Source organism: Crinia signifera, chromosome 3 (assembly GCF_055691185.1).
Source record: "Crinia signifera chromosome 3, ASM5569118v1, whole genome shotgun sequence".
NCBI lineage: Eukaryota > Metazoa > Chordata > Amphibia > Anura > Myobatrachidae > Crinia > Crinia signifera.
The window spans coordinates 24809683-24824929 of record NC_139219.1 but is presented as its reverse complement, the minus strand read 5'-3'; the positions used below and the strand labels follow the sequence as shown (position 1 = coordinate 24824929).

Sequence of the window (15247 nt, the reverse complement as noted above, 5' to 3'; positions counted from 1 at the left end):
GCTTTATCTGGGTTACGGTCATTAGGTCGACATGCATTGGGTCAACCACTGGAGGTCAACACCTGAAATAGGTTGAAGTGGCTAAGATCAATAGGGTCCAAAAGTCGACACAAGCATTGTGTCGACAATGGGAACGTCGTCAGTCAAAAGGTTGACATGAGTTTTTCATGTTCTTTGCCCCGAATGTCAACTGAGTCGACATGAACACCGTTTAGGTGTACCACTGCGCTGGCCATGCTTCAGGCACACTGTTTTATTCTCCCACCAGGCCGTAGTGGATGTTAAGGGCATGAAATGCCGCCTGTGCTAACTCACTACTACTACTACTGTGCTAACTCACTACTACTGTGCTAACTCACTACTACTACTGTGCTAACTCACTACTACTACTACTGTGCTAACTCACTACTACTGTGCTAACTCACTACTACTGTGCTAACTCACTACTACTACTACTGTGCTAACTCACTACTACTGTGCTAACTCACTACTACTACTACTGTACTAACTCACTACTACTACTGTGCTAACTCACTACTACTGTGCTAACTCACTACTACTACTACTGTGCTAACTCACTACTACTAGTGTGCTAACTCACTACTACTGTACTAACTCACTACTACTACTACTGTGCTAACTCACTACTACTAGTGTGCTAACTCACTACTACTGTGCTAACTCACTACTACTACTGTGCTAACTCACTACTACTGTGCTAATTCACTACTACTACTACTGTGCTAACTCACTACTACTACTGTGCTAACCCACTACTACTACTGTGCTAACTCACTACTACTACTGTGCTAACCCACTACTACTACTACTGTGCTAACTCACTACTACTACTGTGCTAACTCACTACTACTGTGCTAACCCACTACTACTGTGCTAACTCACTACTACTGTGCTAACTCACTACTACTACTTTGCTAACTCACTACTACTACTGTGCTAACCCACTACTACTACTGTGCTAACTCACTACTACTACTACTGTGCTAACTCACTACTACTACTACTGTGCTAACTCACTACTACTACTACTGTGCTAACTCACTACTACTACTACTACTGTGCTAACCCACTACTACAGTGCTAACCGACTACTACTACTACTGTGCTAACTCACTACTACTACTGTGCTAACCCACTATTACTACTGTGCTAACTCACTACTACTACTACTACTACTACTACTACTGTGCTAACTGACTACTACTGTGCTAACCCATTACTACTACTACTGTGCTAACTCACTACTACTGTGCTAACCCACTACTACTACTACTACTACTGTGCTAACCCACTACTACTACTACTGTGCTAACCCACTACTACTACTACTGTGCTAACCCACTACTACTACTACTACTGTGCTAACTCACTACTACTGTGCTAACCCACTACTACTGTGCTAACCCACTACTACTACTACTACTACTACTGTGCTAACTCACTACTACTACTACTACTGTGCTAACTCACTACTACTGTGCTAACTCACTACTACTACTACTGTGCTAACTCACTACTACTACTACTGTGCTAACTCACTACTACTACTACTACTACTACTGTGCTAACTTACTACTACTGTGCTAACCCACTACTACTACTACTACTGTGCTAACCCACTACTACTACTGTACTAACCCACTACTACTACTACTACTACTGTGCTAACCCACTACTACTACTACTGTGCTAACCCACTACTACTACTACTACTGTGCTAACCCACTACTACTACTACTGTGCTAACCCACTACTACTACTACTGTGCTAACTCACTACTACTGTGCTAACTCACTACTACTACTACTGTGCTAACTCACTACTACTGTGCTAACCCACTACTACTACTACTGTGCTAACCCACTACTACTACTACTGTGCTAACTCACTACTACTACTACTGTGCTAACTCACTACTACTGTGCTAACCCACTACTACTACTACTACTACTACTACTGTGCTAACCCACTACTACTACTACTACTACTACTACTACTACTACTACTGTGCTAACCCACTACTACTACTACTACTGTGCTAGCTCACTACTACTACTACTGTGCTAACTCACTACTACTACTACTGTGCTAACTCACTACTACTGTGCTAACCCACTACTACTACTACTACTACTACTGTGCTAACTCACTACTACTGTCCTAACCCACTACTACTACTACTGTGCTAACTCACTACTACTACTACTACTACTACTACTGTGCTAACTCACTACTACTACTGCTGTGCTAACTCACTACTACTGTTACTACTACTACTACTACTATGCTAACTCACTACTACTACTGTGCTAACTCTCTACTACTTTCCTAACTCGCTACTACTGTGCTATCTCACTACTACTAGTGCTGGTCACACATCAGACCAACTTTCATCCAACTAGTTGGCTGGATGGAATAAAAATCTGGTACTGGATGGGAGCACATGCAATTTGTAATTCAGTAATTGCTCAGATAATCTGGAAACGGACAAAACCTGTCACTCAGACAAAGTAATGTAGTTGTATCTGTTTGATTTAAATAATTTCACTGAATGTTTTTGTCCATTTTCCTGGGTTTGTGAGCAAATTGCTCTTTGTCATTTGCTCCCATCCAGTACCAGATTTTTATTCCATCCAACCAACTAGTTGGATGGTGGGATGAAAGTTGGTCTGATGTGTGGCCAGCATCTCTCTACTTCTACGCTAACTCACTACTACTTTATACAACTTCACTGTTATGGTATAAAAGGTCAACAGTCAATAGGTCGACACAGACAAAAGAGCGACATGAAAATACTCAGAAAGGTCAACATTAGTTTGTTGTGGGTTTTTTGTAAATTTTCAGATTCCATCACATGAAGTCCAAACAAGTGTACCGCGCCCCCTCGCCATGCTGTCCTTTCACGATTCCCAATCGGAGTTCACATTCATGGTAAAGAATTAAAAAGACCCGTCGTCCGGTTCCTCCCCCCATAAAAAACAAGAAATAACACAAAAATTGTATGTCGACCTTTGCATGTGTTGACCACTGCCATTTCGACCATTTGCTACATTTTATGCCAGGGGTTCCCAAACTGTGCGCCGTGGCTCCCTGGGGTGCCTCAGGACACATGCAGGGGTGCCCTGGGTTGGTAGTCCAGGACCAACTCAAATTATTAATGGTTAATTATTTATAAGCAAAACCAGTGCTGGTGGCTGCCAATCATAAAATGTGTACAAACAGAAGCAATTCCTGCCCTTTTCCCTATAACTGACCCTAAGAATCGCATATAAATCCAATCTAATTAAAATAATTTTGTCCTAGGGGTGCCGCAAAAAAAAATTCTTATACTCTAGGGTGCCGTGATTAAAAAAGATTGGGAACCCCTGTTTTATGCTCTTCCCACAATGATTATACCTCTGTCAGTGACGGGGTCCCCGATACATAAATGCCAAAAATGTCATATTTCCCAGGATGCTTTGCACGTAGCGGCGTTAAATTCTCCTGTGAATGGATTCACATCAAACTATATAAACCTGGGTGTAATCTTATTTATACCTTTTCCACTGTTGCAATAATCCAAGTTGTCGCTCAGCCAACCCAGGTTGTGGCAAAGTGTCCAAGAAAAATAACCCCGGTCCAGTGACCTGGGAATCGGACCTGCAAAGGACCCATGTAAGGGTGCAGCATAAATAGGTGACATGAGAGTCATCTCACTCGAGTCCCATTAAAACCAAATGGAGACTTGGCTTAAACCCCTTTTACACCAAAAATGACTGGGTCGCACACAGGTTTTTGGACTCGGCTCTAACTGCCATGTTTGGCAGGGTTTGAAAAATGACAGATAGGAGCTGATTGGCTGGTTGTTTATCACTTGTTGAAGCGGATTCAGTATTGAATCCCGGCGGTCGGGATCCCGGCGTTCAGAATCCCGACGCCGGAATCCCGACAAGGGGGGGGACGTGGATCGCCCCCCCTTGCGGGCTCGCTGCGCTCGCCACGCAGCGGGCCCGGTGCCTCGCTACGCTCGGCACACTAATTTATTCTCCCTCCAGGGGTGTCGTGGACACCCCCGAAGGGAGAAAGTGTCGGGATTTCGGAGGTCGGGATTCCGGCGTCGGGATTCTGAACGCCGGGATCCCGACCGCCGGGATCTTAACTGCATCCCGTTGAAGCACCCCCACCCCAACCTCCATACTGACTGCAGGATGCTGCGGAGGATGCTGCGGTCGGTAGGTATGGGCACCTCTATTGATGTAAATGGCCTGGGTCAGATGACCCCTGTTACCCTTTTACACTGCCTCTGAACGAGGGTCTCATCCGTGAAAAACCTGAAAAATTTCAGATTGCCGGGTAGCAGGACCCGGGTTATTTTTTTAGAGCCTGTTTACACCAACCAGTGACCTAGGTTTTTGCTTTGGTGTACAAGGGGTATTACTAGCATCAATTTTAAGCGCCAGCAAAGGGAAGAGCTGCCACAAACGCGAGTCCAGCCTGCGATGCAAACGGGGCTGTGATGCGGATAGAAACATGTGTTCAATTAACCGGGCTGGACCCAGATTCTTAGTGGAAAAGGGGTAGGAGTTACCCCTAATTTTAGATGATAAAACCCAAATGTTTCTATAAAATTAGAGATGCTCTTTTTAAAAAAATGGGGACACATTTAGTGACATAGGAGGAACGGTCCCTGAAAAATAGGGGGAAATGGCAACTATGGATTTGCTAATTTGGTCTAAATACACTGCAAAAATCATTTTCACCGATATCTTATTAATAGGCCTGGAGATCCACCCCAATACAAGGGTCCGGCAGTGTGGCTGTCATGTGTGTAGGATTTTATCAGCTTCAAGAGCAGGAAATCCTTATGGAAAGACCGGAAGCTCCTGCTCAGGGGGATATTCCGCAAGATAGACTTGGGGTAGGAGATGTTTTACTTTAGCGTGACCCTTACCTAAGACCACCAATGATGCCGCTGTTTGATATTAGAAGAAACAGGAGGATAAGAATTGCTAATAAAATAGTACAAACATAACTCAAGAAGGTACAAAATCTAGGACACATCCGGAACATATAAATACTCACACACAGTGGAGGTTTTTACCTATGGGCTGCAGGGCTGCAGCCTCCCAGGTAAAATCCGCCACTGTTCTCTGCCTATGAAGCCAGATGCAGTCTGTGAGACTGCTCTGTGAGACTGCTCTGGCTTCAATGTGACTGGCAGTGGCTTCCTATTGGAAGTCCGACCTGCCAGTCACTCAAGGCATCCCATCGGGAGGTGTTCCCTCCCTCCGGGATGCCGCTCTGTGTGCAAATGCGCGGCAGCCCCAAAAACAGGTTCTACACATGCGCAGTACCGCAGATGACACTGCGGATGCGGCGGACTCGGGAACTTGCAAAGGCAGCCCATGGAGGCTTGGGCCAGCCCATGTGCAGTATGTATGAAGCTACTGCACATGCGCCGCCCCAATAGGGGACCGGCAGCATCAGGGAGAGCAGTGGGGAGCACAGCAGCAGTGGAGGGGGTGCCGCATCACGGCAGCCCCCCTCCTCCGCAAGGGTAAGAGCCGCAACTGCTCATAGACTATAGCATGGGTCTTCAACCTATGGCCCTCCAGATGTTGTGAAACTACATGTTCCAACATGCATTGCCACATTTTTTCCTATAAGAGCATGCCAAAACTGTCAGGGCATGCTGGGAAATGTAGTTTCACAACATCTGGAGGGCCACAGGTTGAAGACCTGTGGACTATAGTATAAAGACAAAATGCAGCAGTGCACCTGCCCTAAAGTGCTACATAGTCTGAGTATTAATCCCTTCTCCATCATAAATAGCAAATGACACAACCCGCAGCTATTAAGCAAAATACTTCTAATCGAGGACAAAAAGCTCTAACTGCAAAGCAAAGCATGTCAGCTCGGATCTTTCATTTCAAGCTCCCGGTAACATTTATGGAACCCACTGTGGAAAACATTTCTGTGGCTGACAAAACCTAGAAATCTATAACACGTGTGCAGGAATACTGATGCCTGACAAAAGGTCAGAATGATGCACTTCATTTAAAACTGCGAATGGATTCACAGCAAATTCCCCAATCCAGCTACTTTTCGCAAGCCGTGCAAAGCAAATCGTAGTCTTGCACAGGGCGGGATGTTGGTTGGGCAGCGTATAGCTGATCGCAGGGCTCCGAAAATGAGCAGCCGTACAATCAGGTCGGAATCAGTTTGGCCGTACTTCCATACATTGATGTAAAATAACATTTAGTAAAACCAGAATAAAAATCTGTTGAATATATCTGCTTGCACCACACTACGGTGCCGCCTCCACGGTGCACAGGTGACTTTGCGTTTTCCTACCATGGACAGTGATGTTACACAAGCCACCTGTCTTTCAGGTTCATGGAAGAAAGCCTCCAGCAGAGGTCAGCAAAGGACTTGCTGTCCTGCACGTGTATACCGTAGGGCGGCGATGAATGTGGTTTGCGTGAGAAGCGGCATGAACTCAGCCAGTCAGCGCTGCTTCATTTCAGTAATCGTTTGGGTCACTTTCTGTATTTCCAGGGTGTACAATGGGGAGGATTGCTCCCAAATCCATCGCTTTGTCCACTTCGTCTGTCCCGCTTGATGTACCCAAATAATCTGTCCCAGGGGGGCACAACTATATAGTGCCAATTTATGAGCTCCGCCACTCTATGCTGTTCTGTGACCCCATAACCAGCCTGCGGCCTATACCTCTCTATACTCATCTTACATGTCACTTACGAACCACGGTCACCATTTATCAATGAGTGATCAAACTGATAAATGTTGCTGCAGCCCATCAACTCCCAACTGCCATTTTTCAAACATGACAGTTAGAAGCTGAATAAGTGACAGGTGGGAGCTGATTGGCTGGACCACTAGTTATCCAACTTGTTATATTATTTAACTCTGTGGAGTTAAATTATATAACTTGTTACAGATGCTGCAGAAAAAGGCACAACTTAGGAACACGTTCCCTTTTCCCGTGTTTTGCAGCACTCGTACATATAACAGAGGGTTCGCAGGTGGTTCTAGTGCCCCTTACTTAATATTAGTTCTCACTGCGCTGGGTGGGGCAGACAGCACTGTAGTGTTGGATAAGGCACCTCTAATCCATAAAACAAAGTGCAGAGTGCGGGGGAAGAAGTAGGAACTGGAAGCCACAATGTGAAGAGCAAAGGTCACCTTCCTCCCCCATATCACCTACTCCATATACCTAGATCATCGGTTCTCAAACTGTGGGTCCTGACCCCAAAGTGGGTCCCAACCACCTCAGCATGGGGTCACGATTCCATGTTGCTGATCAGCAACTGGGGCAATATGGATGGTGTAATGGTTAGCACCGAGGTCATGGGTTCGATTCCCACCATGGCCCTAACTGTGCGGAGTTTGTATATTCTCTCTGTGCTTGTGTGGGTTTCCTCCGGGTACTCCGGTTTCCTCCCAAAATCCAAAAATATACAGGTAGGTAATTGGCTCCCAACAAAAATTAACCCTAGAATGTCTGTGTGCGTGTATATGAGGTAGGGAGTATAGATTGTAAGCTCCACTGGCTCAGGGACTGATGTGAATGTTCAACTATTCTCTGTACAGCGCTGCGGAATATGAATGCGCTATATAAGAAACTGTTAATAAATAAATCAGCTGGCTAATAACTTCTCTGATCTCCCAGTTATTGATTAAAGGAGTCTGAAAAATCTGTTCAATTGGCCGTGACCTCAGATGCTCGCAGCATTTTGTGCCTCCACAATGCTGCCATGCATGTGCGGTTTAAGACCACGCGTTTCGCAACCATTCTGCGGCAACTTGCTGAGATCATGTAATCATTTTTATTGTCTGATGGAGGTCCCAGAGCAAAATAGTTTGAGGACCCCTGACCTAGATGACTGGGATTGTGCCAGGCCACCCTATAGCAGTAACCGGGGGATCTCGCGGCCTAGGAAGCATCGATAGTCTCCTCTACGCTCTGAGCCGTGTGGTTAAGGAACCGGAATACTGCATGACAACAGCTTTCGGTCTTCGTCGGTCGTCCTGACAGCCATTATAAACAAAATATACACAAAGGAACTGCTCAATTTGCTGCTACTACGCACTAACAAAAAGTCAACAGGGTGATTATGCAGAGACAGTGCCTTGTACCCTCGAGGAGAGAGGTGCAAACAGCCTCAGGCCGAAGTCACCTGGGGAAGTCATAACTGCTTAGGAGTAATGATTTGAGTCCATTCCCCCAGCAGTGCAGGGTAATGGAGACCATGGTCTGTAGGGTTGCTTCTGCTGCAGCGAGGGTTAATGCTCCATGTGCTCTGGTTGCAGCAGGACACATTTGTGCTGGTGGTGAATCATATGTAGATGATAGCTCGGGGAACGCAGGGCTCCCACCGCAGCCAATGACACACGCCACATCTGCATAACCGCCTGAGCTAGGACCCAATAAGTGAGGACCGGCAACTAACGAACCAAATTCAAACTGAGTGTGAGTGCTGGCTGGATCAATGGTGGAGGAGAGGGAGGGCCCGGAGGGGGGGTCTCTCTCCCCTGGAGGGGATCGCTGCCAGAGATGGGTCTGGCTAATCTGATGCTGAGTATTTGTTACTCCATAGATACCAGGGTAATGGGCAGTTATTGGGATATTCATTAACCCCAAAACACAAGTATGGATGAATGAGGGGCTCTCATACAGTATCGTGTATCTGCTGCCCACACCTCTGTTACTGCATACAGGACAGGTCATCTCTGCCTGGCCACATCCACATGCAAACCTAACTGGCCAGCTCCATACAACGTACAGGACATGGCACCTATACACTAAGAGGTCACTACATACAGGCCACCTATACCCTGAGAAGTCACTAAATACAGGTCACCTATACTCTGAGAAGACACCACATACAGGGCACCTATACCCTGAGAGGTCACTACATACAGGGCACCTATACCCTGAGAGGTCACTACATACAGGGCACCTATACCCTGAGAGCACACCACATACAGGGAACCTATACCCTGAGAGGTCACTACATACAGGGCACCTATACCCTGAGAGGTCACTACATACAGGGCACCTATACCCTGAGAGGTCACTACATACAGGGCACTTATACCCTGAGAGCACACCACATACAGGGCACCTATACCCTAAGCGCACACCACATACAGGGCACCTATACCCTAAGCGCACACCACATACAGGGCACCTATACCTCGAGAGGACACCACATACAGGGCACCTATACCCCGAGAGGACACCACATACAGGGCACCTATACCCTGAGAGGACACCACATACAGGTCATCTATACCCCGAGAGGACACCACATACAGGGCACCTATACCCTAGGAGCACACCACATACAGGGCACCTATACCCTGAGAGGACACCACATACAGGTCATCTATACTGTGAGTGGACACTCCGCACAACTTGGAGGACAGTGCACTGACAGGAGACCCTATACCACCATAGGTGACCGGATCCTGTGTCAGAACCTCACCTGGTGAATGGAGGTAGGTAAGGAGCTGCCGGGATATCCCTCTGGCTGAGCCGGAGAGCTGCTGCTACCACGGGAGGAGCTGTCGAAACTCCCTGGAAAGTCCTGGTACATGATCCGAGGAGGGAGCAGCCGGGTAGGGTGAGTGCAGCCCTTCTATCCGGTACTCAGGAACTCTCTTCGGGACCAGCAGTGGGGTCTGTCCTGTGTGACCAGTAAGGATTCTCTCCGGGACAAGCAGTGGGGTCTGTCCTGTTACCAGTACGGATTATCTCCGGGACCAACAGTGGGGTCTGTCCTGTGTGACCAGTACGGATTCTCTCCGGGACCAGCAGTGGGGTCTGTCCTGTGTGACCAGTAAGGATTCTCTCCGGGACCAGCAGTGGGGTCTGTCCTGTGTGACCAGTACGGATTGTCCCCGGGACCAGAAGTGGGGTCTGTCCTGTGTGACCAGTAAGGATTCTCTCTGGGACCAGCAGTGGGGTCTGTCCTGTGTGACCAGTAAGGATTCTTTCCGGGACCAGCAGTGGGGTCTGTCCTGTGTGACCAATAAGGATTCTCTCCGGGACCAGCAGAGGGGTCTGTGCTGTGTTACTTGTAGGGATCCCTGGTCTGTGGGACCAGCAGTGAAGGGGTTTGTCCTGTGACCAGTAGGGACTCTCTCCGGGACCCCTGAGCAGTGAAGGGGTCAGTCCTGAGGGGTACTCAATGCAGCCAGCAGGGACCCCTGAGCAGGTGAGAGGTGACACAATGTCACAGTGTGGTGACAGAAGTGCAGGGGGTCTCTGTGCTGCTGCTGGGTGACTCAGGCTGTCCCTTTGCTACTCCGGGCTGTCTCTCTGCTGCTCTTCGGGTGAGTCAGGGGAATGGCATTACTTCTGTGCACTCAGCCAGCTCCAGGCACTCTCAGTGCTGACGTCACTCCCTCCTCCCCCCTCACTGCCAGAGATGGGAGGTTCCGCCTCACTGCACTGCCGCCCACTGCACAGCCCCCATCAGCGCTCACCCGCACTGCAACGGCACCTGCAACTGCCCCGGGCCCCGACTCCGCTCTGTAGCGCCTTTGCGCGTCCCCCTCCGGACACCTGAGCGGCCGTGGGCCCCTCTGTGGAGCTTAGGCTCGTCCATTGACGCATGTTGCCAAATATGGTCATTTGCGTGTAGTGACGTAGGCGGGTTTCCTTGGTTCTGATGACGTCAGCGGGCTGGGATTCCCTATCTCGCATGTGCTGCCTGCATGTGGCCGGTGCCGGGCTGTGGGGGGCAGAAAGATGAGGGCGAGCTGCAGTTGATAGTAGATAGATAGATAGATAGATAGATAGATAGATAGATAGATAGATTAGATAGATACACAGACAGACTCTGACTGTAAATAATTGTTCTTGCTTTCTATTGTAGAATAGACTTTTGCATTTTGCTATCAGGGTTCCCCTGTGAAATATGGGACTGCTGGAGAGCCCTAGACCAAAGGATGTACTGATCTGATGAATCCCGCCACTTATTGGATACACCCCCACCACTTATTGGATACAACCTGCTACTTATTATCAGATGAGCCCTGCAACTTATCGGATTAATCCAGCCACTTATCGGATACACCCCACCACTAATCGGATACACCCCACCACTTATCGGATACACCCGCCATTTATCAGATACACCCGCCACTTATCAGATACACCCGCCACTTATCAGATACACCCGCCACTTATCAGATACACACCACCACTTATCGGATACACCCCCACCACTTATTGGATACAACCTGCTACTTATTATCAGATGAGCCCTGCAACTTATCGGATTAATCCAGCCACTTATCGGATACACCCCACCACTAATCGGATACACCCCACCACTTATCGGATACACCTGCCATTTATCAGATAGACCCGCCATTTATCAGATACACCCGCCATTTATCAGATACACCCGCCATTTATCAGATACACCCGCCACTTATCAGATACACCCGCCACTTATCAGATACACACCACCACTTATCGGATACATCCGTAACTTATCGAATACACCCCACCACTAATCGGATACACCCCACCACTTATCGGATACACCCGCCATTTATCAGATACACCCGCCACTTATCAGATACACCCACCACTTATCAGATACACCCGCCACTTATCAGATACACCCCACCACTTATCGGATACATCCGTAACTTATCGAATGCACCCCACCACTTATTGTATACACCCTGGCGCTTATCGGATGAGCCTCACAACTAATCGGATGAATCCTGCCATTTATCAAATGCAATTTGCCACTTATCGGATAAACCTGCCACTTATCGGATACCCAACATAAATGTCGGTATGCACCTATATATGTGATTATTATCACGAGAGACAGCTTTCCCGATAAGAACTGTCCGGAGTCCTTCTGCATATCCCCTGATGGCCGACGTACTGCCGGAAACACTGAGAGTAATAAGTCAGCAACAGCAGTACTGCCCAGTAATGGAACATTGGGTTGACCACTGAAGGTCAGACTTTAGGTCGACATCAGTAGCGCATGCAGGGGGGGTTTCTAAGTACCCAGAAACCCTCCCCCTCCAGGAGTCTAAGGGACCTAGGCTGAAAGCTGAGGGTCCCCTCTTTTGATAGGTACAAGAATTTTTAAAATCGGACCTTGGAAACCGGAGATATCTGACTTCAAAGCAGTGGTCCCCATCCAAACCTGTTAATTGCTCTTCCCAGTCAGATATTTCAGGTTCTGTCTGACTTAGAGATTTTCTGAGGGTATATTCCAAAAGCTGGGACTCTCCCGCTTTGATGGACACTAGAAGCTTGTCTCTACTGTTCCCAGAACCAGAGATATCAGCCTTCCAGCAGCTGGTTACTGCTCCAGCTCCACACACCTGGTATGTAGTTTTATATACTCGTTGGCAGATTGCTCTGCCTCCTGAACTCTGATCCCCTAGTCCCTAGTACCATTTGGTAGGAGGGATTCTCTAGTTTTTAATTCCCTTAAAATCTAAGAAATTTATTTCCAGGAACTGGAGATATCTGCAGTCAAGCAAGCTGTCCTCCCACCAGAAAATTATGAATAATAAGCCCACTCCACTATACACCCCTCCTCTGCGTATTAAACATCCCCTACCACCCTGGAAGTTATGTATCAGGACCCCTTCATTCAGCCCAATGCCCCCTTCTCCCACCCCATCTCCCACCATCTGTGCAGTAAAGGGGTAATTAGTGGAAATTACTGATCCGGGCCCTACATGCTGAGCGGTTGATATAATACCCCCTACCACCCACGAGACATCAAAGCTTCCCCCACCCCTACCGCTGGAGGATCAGTAGGGGCCCCAATACATTGCTATGCCCAGGGGTCTACACGGCTGTTGATGCCCCTGTATGTATACATATTTATTATTATTATTATTATTTGTATACATTTGGTCTATCTATAATACTTTAACTGACCCGGCATATACTGGGTCACCTAAGTGTCCATCTCCGTGCTTTGCTCCGCCCCTCTGGAAACCCCCTTCTGAAAATCCTGCGTTTGCCCCTGGACATGGCTGGGGTGGACAGGGTTGGAAGGTCGACAATGGGAAGGTCGAAAGTCAAAAGATGGACATGAGTTTTATAAGATGGACATGAGTTTTTGCTATTACTGAAACAGATTCTATTTATGCAAATCGCAGCACCCAGCATAATTATATTAATTAGGAGAGTGACTGAATGATGAATCTCAGTTACCCAGAATCCTATATAATAGGAAATCATGTAAACCTGCAGGCAATTCAGGAAACGATCATAATGGTGTGCACGTCACTTGGTCTTTCCAGTGAAACGTGCAGAGAAATATTTGTGAATGACCTTTTTATGTCACAGACATGTCGCCGTGTTCCAGCTGCATATACGTTACGCGTGTCACTGGAAAGTCACATCAGTATCCTGTGGCTTATTCTCCCCCGCAGTCTCTGGTGCTAATAATAGTGACCTACGCTTCCCTTCCCTCGCTGCCGTCGGTGACAGGTCTGACGCTGCTCGCCTCTTTACACGTAGCGCAATGCGGATTATTCACTCCAAGCCTCCAGATTCTGCAGAAAAAACTGGGGGGGGGGGATATATTCTTGACCTTTAAGAGTTGCTGTCCTATGCAGCATGTTCTGCTGTTGTATATTGATCACAAGATATAATTATAATAAATATAATATAGACATATGATACAGGTGTAACTTGTAACATACACACTGGACTAAGGCGATCATTCTGGTTGACACGCCAATCCCCCCCCCCCGCACGCATGTTCGCACAGGGGAGTGATGTTTTGCTACTGCGCGTAAGCATTTATGCCCATGTGTATGCTCCGTTTGAGAACGGACGCGGCGACATGTATAGTCACCGGCCTGTTCGCATGGAGCAGTGTGGGTTGGTGGGCATGGGTTGTGCCCATGGAAAGGCCCAGCGTTTCATGGGTGCTTCATGGGTCTCTAGAACTTTGTGGGCCCCATAGCAAAATTTATAATGGGGCCTCCCAGCAATGTCCATTACACATTATGCTGCACACTGTAATGCCCCTTTCAGAATATGCGACACACCGTAATACCCTTACACAATATGCAAGACACCATAATACCCTTACACAATATGCGACACACCGCAAGGCCCCTTACACATTATGTGACACACTGCAAGGCCCCTTACACATTATGCGACACACCACAATCCCCTTTACACATTATGCAACACACCGTAATGCCCCTTACACAATATGCAACACACCATAATACCCTTACACAATGGGCCTTATTCTAGTTCACTCTTTCTGACAAAATCCTTCTTAGATGAACAAAACCATGTGCACTGCGGGTGGGGCAGATGTTACTTGTGCAGAGAGAATTAGATTTGGGTGGGGTTTTACTTCAACGTGAGATCTATATTGCAGTGTACAAATAAAACAGCTATTATTTACCCTGCACAGAAACAAAATAACTCACCCAAAACTAATTCTTCCTGCACATTTTACATCTGCCCCCCTGCAGTGCACATGGTTTTGTCCATCTAAGAAGGATTTTGTCAGAAAGAGTGAACTAGAATAAGGCCCAATATGCGACACCCGTAATACCCTTACACATTATGCAACACATGGCAATGCCCATTGCACAATATGCAACACACCGCAATGCCCCTTACACAATATGCAACACACCACAAGACCCCATACCCATTATTCAGCACACTGTAATGCCCATTACAAACTATGCCAATAGTCACAGCCTGATAAACACATAAAAAAAAATAAACACATAAATGCAGATAAACACATTAAAAAAGTAAATAAAACATTTTAAACTTATGTCAATATAACCATAATGCATCTGGTGCTGCTGCAACATGTTCATGTGCAGTAGCCCATCTCACCAGCAGGACTTCTCCTGTACTTTCTGTCCCGGGCACACTGAGCTGTCAGCATGGGTGGATGGCCAGTCTGTCAAGCAGGATGCGCAGCGGGCACCAGCAGGCTCCGTACGCATCACTCCTTCTTCTCTCCCTGCTCGGCTTCTCCCACACGGTGACCACACCACCCCCCTATCCGTCTCCATCCGCAGTGCACAGCACCAACCCCATCCGGCTCATTCTGCACGCTGCCATCACCTGGCTGGCTCCTACTGCCCGTCGCTGCTGCACGGTGCTATCCCCTGCCCGGCTCCTTCCCCATGGCGCAACCGCCCACCCGGCTCCTTACTCTGTGCTGTGGCAGAGGCG

At 47.6% G+C, this 15247-nt stretch overlaps 1 protein-coding gene across 6 annotated transcripts in view; it reads right to left on the bottom strand.

Annotated features, from left to right (window-relative positions):
• The window catches only part of FOSL2 (FOS like 2, AP-1 transcription factor subunit), a 79946-nt gene that overhangs the window by 13914 nt on the left and 50785 nt on the right, over nt 1–15247 (bottom strand). Inside the window, exon 1 of one of the 6 annotated variants that reach the window (XM_083175473.1) lies at nt 9510–10610. The exons of the other annotated variants lie outside the window; for them this stretch is intronic. Within the exon in view, the coding sequence (XP_083031599.1) occupies nt 9510–9620 (111 nt within the window). The 5' untranslated portion in view covers nt 9621–10610. Of the gene's footprint in view, nt 1–9509; nt 10611–15247 lie in introns of those variants that run through there. 6 annotated transcript variants of the gene reach the window in all.